This window comes from Rhipicephalus microplus, chromosome 9 (assembly GCF_043290135.1).
Source record: "Rhipicephalus microplus isolate Deutch F79 chromosome 9, USDA_Rmic, whole genome shotgun sequence".
Lineage (NCBI taxonomy): Eukaryota > Metazoa > Arthropoda > Arachnida > Ixodida > Ixodidae > Rhipicephalus > Rhipicephalus microplus.
This window is the reverse complement of record NC_134708.1, coordinates 106863443-106867743: the sequence shown is the minus strand read 5'-3', so window position 1 is coordinate 106867743 and position 4301 is coordinate 106863443. Positions and strand designations below refer to the sequence as shown.

Here is a 4301-nt window from a genome sequence, read left to right as displayed (position 1 = left end):
GGCACCCGTTCGTCTTTCGTTGTAGTCCTAGTGCGTAACCAGTCTTACGCTTTGACCTGCAAGGTGGTGCCGGTGGGAGATTTCTCCTGTGCGTTGTTGAACAATAAAAAAATCGCTGCGTGCGCGTTAACTAAAAGCCGAATTCTCGTGTCGCTCATTCCCAATTAGCAGCCATTGGCATGTACATTGGGCACTATCTGACAAGAAAGGGTTGCTACTCGCTGGACGTAACCTCCTTGGTTTTAGAAAGGTTTAGCGAGTGTTGGGCCGCAGTGCCATGAATACAGTGAACTAGTATATACCATGAACTCGAATGGTTAAAGGTGGGAAGTAGACACGAAGCGCAAGCCGTAAGAAAGCGAGCCAGGCTCCTGCCGCCTACTACTCACCAACTGCTCGTCCCCACCGGATATTACGTCGGAGGAACTACTATCACCGGAAATCACCGTACTATGGAAGGCCGCATCGTCATCAACCACAGCATCATCAAGTATAAAGGAACATCACCCGCTGACGCCACTTCGTGGGCTCGGTGACTGCACCACAATGCAGCCATCTAATCCACTTACCTTTGCAATGCAGGTTAGTAAATCGTATGTCCTCTTCGCTAAAAAGTCGAGTAATTACTTCCTGGTGCAGTTCCCGAGCCCCCACTGCTGTATTGCTATTGCTGTTGAGTGTGCTCATATGATTCACTCGTTGCTGATCTTATCGGGTGACGTCGAAACTAATCCTGGCCCTAACGGAAACGCTGCTATTCTTACTGAGCTACAAAAGCTAAGTGCCGGCCAGGCCCAGCTGATTGCCGAAGTTCAGAGTTTGAAATCTCAACTAAGCACAACGGATAAAAGAATAACAGACTTAAACAAACGAATGGGCGATCTCGAAACACATTACCAAACTCTTCTTCCCCTCAGAAATGATATCGAAAAAACACAGGCTAACGTAATCAACATGACTAAAAAAATTCAAGAGCTAGAAACTTCCCTGGATGACGCTGAAAACAGGTCGCGCCGGAATAACCTTCTATTCTACGGCATCCCTGACCCCACTAGGAATGAAACGTGGGCTGAATCTGAAAAAATGATAATCGATATCTGCAACAATAACCTTGGACTAACAGTGCAGCCTAACGACATAGAACGCGCACATCGTCTCGGTATTCATTCACTAAACCGAAATCGTCCCATAATTGTGAAATTTTTATCATACAAAACCAGAGATGCACTTTTATCAAACGGCAGGAAACTGAAGAACACTAACTACAGCATCGGGGAGGACTTTTGCCGCCCCGTTCAATATGCGCGCAAGCAATTACTTGCATTTGCAAAAGCACGTTCGGACAAGTTCTCCTTGCGGTTCAAAACACTGCACGTCGGGTCGAAGCGCTATATATTTGACGCATCATCACACATGGTTAAGGAAATTGCATAGCGGTTACCCCGCCAACAAAGAGCAATAAAACGCCAAACGGCTTCCCCATGTCATGTTCTCTCGTTTTCCGTAATATTCACTAACATACGTAGCCTTCTTCCAAAACGTGAACTCATATCCAACATTATCTCGTCATCAAAAAGCAACATACTCGTATTAACAGAAACGTGGCTTACCAGCGATATAACGGATGCGGAAATATTAACTGACTTACAGGACTTCCACGTGTACCGAAATGACCGAAATGGCTCACGGGGGGGCGGAGTACTTATCGCAGTTCATCGGGGCATATCTTGCTCCGTTGTTAACGTCGATTCCGATACCGAATCCCTGTGGCTAATTTGTCGTACTAACACCGTAACTGTCCTACTTGGCGTCTGCTACAGGCCCCCGCAAACGGATCCAAATTTTCCATGTCATCTGAACAATTCCATTCAAAAACTTACTTCCGCTTACCCAAAGGCTCGCATTCTTCTGTTCGGTGATTTTAACTACCCTAATATTGACTGGCAAAACATAGTTACTTCTACATTATCATGTCACGCAGAGGCGAAAAACTTCCTCGATGTATGTCTCAACTTTAACCTTACACAATTAGTCGCCCAACCAACCCGTGTCACACGAGGATCAGCAAATATTCTCGACCTGATATTAACCAATAGCCCCGAGAACCTATTATCTATTACTTACCTTCCTGAGATCAGCAACCACAAGGTCATACATGCTTTATTTTCATTTACCTCGACCAAAAAACAGACGACTAATAAAACAATTGTTCTTTATGATAAGGGTAACTATAGTGCAATATCTGAAGATCTCAGTAACTCTTTTAATCAGTATGAATCTACATTTCACACGCGCTCAGTTCATGACAACTGGTTGATCTTTAAGGACAAAGTAAATCACCTCTCTGATATGTTTATCCCGAAGATTACTTTTCAAACTAACCGCAATAAACCATGGTTTTCTCGGCATTTAAAAAAACTTGAAAACAAAAAGAAACGACTTTTTCGTACCGCCAAACGCAACGGCAAGCCTACTGCATGGCAAAAATACATCGAAGCTGAAAAATCATATTTGCTATCTGTTCGTAAAGCTAAATACACGTTTTACCATATAGACTTACCTAATCTCTTAATCAGGAACCCCAAGCAATTCTGGCAAGTTCTAAACCCCACACATCCTTCCGATATTAAACTAACGAATGATTCACACGAGACAGTGACTGACCATGATTGCGCAGAAATATTCAACGAAGCATTTGCATCTGTCTTCACTACTGAACTTGACATGCCCTCACAGTCGCCATCATTTAGCGTAGAAACTTTCATGCCTGCTGTCACCTTCTTCGAAGAAGGCATTTCATCTATAATCCACAAATTAAAACTTTCTTCATCAGCTGGTATGGATTCCATCAACTCGAAACTCCTCAAGAATGTGAAATCGACTTGCGCAGCATACTTATGTCTTATCTTCTCACAGTCACTCACCTCAGGAATCATGCCGGATGATTGGAAAACGGGCAAGGTCGTTCCAGTCTACAAATCAGGTAACAGAAACTCACCCTTGAACTACCGCCCCATTTCATTAACCAGCGTGCCTTGTAAGATCATGAAACACGTCATCTACTCACAAATCTTCAATTTTTTGGACTCCAACGAATTTTTTCATCCTTCCCAGCACGGATTTCGAAAGGGCCTTTCTTGCGAAACCCAATTAGCACAATTCGTTCATGACCTACAGACTAATCTCGACTGTAATATCCAAACCGACTCAATATTCCTTGATTTTGCAAAAGCTTTCGACAAGGTTCCTCACCAGCGTCTGTTACTGAAACTTTCAAAACTAAACTTGCATCCTAACATCTTCAGGTGGCTTGAGGAGTTTCTAACTAACCGCTCGCAATCTGTCTATCTTAACGGCCACCTGTCTAAATTACTCCCAGTCACCTCAGGCGTGCCACAAGGGTCTGTTCTCGGTCCTCTCCTATTCCTAATATATATTAATGACTTACCATTGCATGTTTCCTGTAACATTCGCATGTTCGCTGACGATTGCGTAATCTATCATACTATTACTAATTGTCATGACCATCACATCCTTCAGAGCAACCTTAACAATATAATAAACTGGTGTAATATTTGGCTAATGACTCTCAACCCCACTAAATGCAAACTCTTGTCCTTCTCTCGTCGTCACAATCCCTCTCGCTTTCAGTATTCTATTTCTAAATCATGTATCGAATTAGTAGAATCGTATAAATATCTAGGAGTCACCCTTTGTTCTAATTTATCATGGCGCGCCCATATTACAAACATCATTTCAGCATCGAACAAAACACTGGGTTTTCTTAAACGCCACCTTCGCCTTTCCCCACCACATGTTAGATTACTCGCGTATAAATCGCTTATAAGACCAAAATTAGAATACGCATCTGCCATCTGGAGCCCCCATCAAGCATACCTAATCACTGCCTTGGAAGGTGTTCAAAATCGGGCCACCCGTTTCATCCATTCCTCATATTCATATGACATCAGCATTTCACCATTGAAACATGAATCTGGCCTATCACTCCTTTCTTATCGTCGCCGCATTGCTAGCCTAACTCTTTATCATAAGTTTTTTTATTCTTCACTCAATCAAGCTCCTTATATAACAGCCGCCTCACGCATTTCCCACCGCACCAGTCATTCACTTCAAGTTGCCCGCCCGCCATCACGCACCACTACGTTTGCTGCATCGTTTTTCCTCAGAGCAGCTTCAGACTGGAACGGCCTGCCCTACGACATTGTCACAATTGCCTCATCATCTACCTTCCTGGAACGCCTCACCGATCATCTGCCATGTTAATTCAATTTTTTGTTTGC

The 4301-nt window shown here is 43.4% G+C and overlaps 1 protein-coding gene across 1 annotated transcript; it reads left to right on the top strand.

Moving 5' to 3' along the window:
• Positions 1-459: 459 nt before the first annotated feature.
• On the top strand, positions 460-2777 carry LOC142772088 (uncharacterized). Its single transcript, XM_075874215.1, has one exon. The coding sequence runs from the start codon at positions 547-549 to the stop codon at positions 1432-1434; it is 888 nt and encodes a 295-aa protein (XP_075730330.1). The 5' UTR covers positions 460-546; the 3' UTR covers positions 1435-2777.
• The last annotated feature ends 1524 nt before the right edge of the window (positions 2778-4301 follow it).

What these genes read in the sequence shown, in the direction of transcription:
- LOC142772088 (XM_075874215.1), top strand. Translation starts at nt 547, where the DNA reads ATGCAGCCATCTAATCCACTTACCTTTGCAATGCAGGTTAGTAAATCG.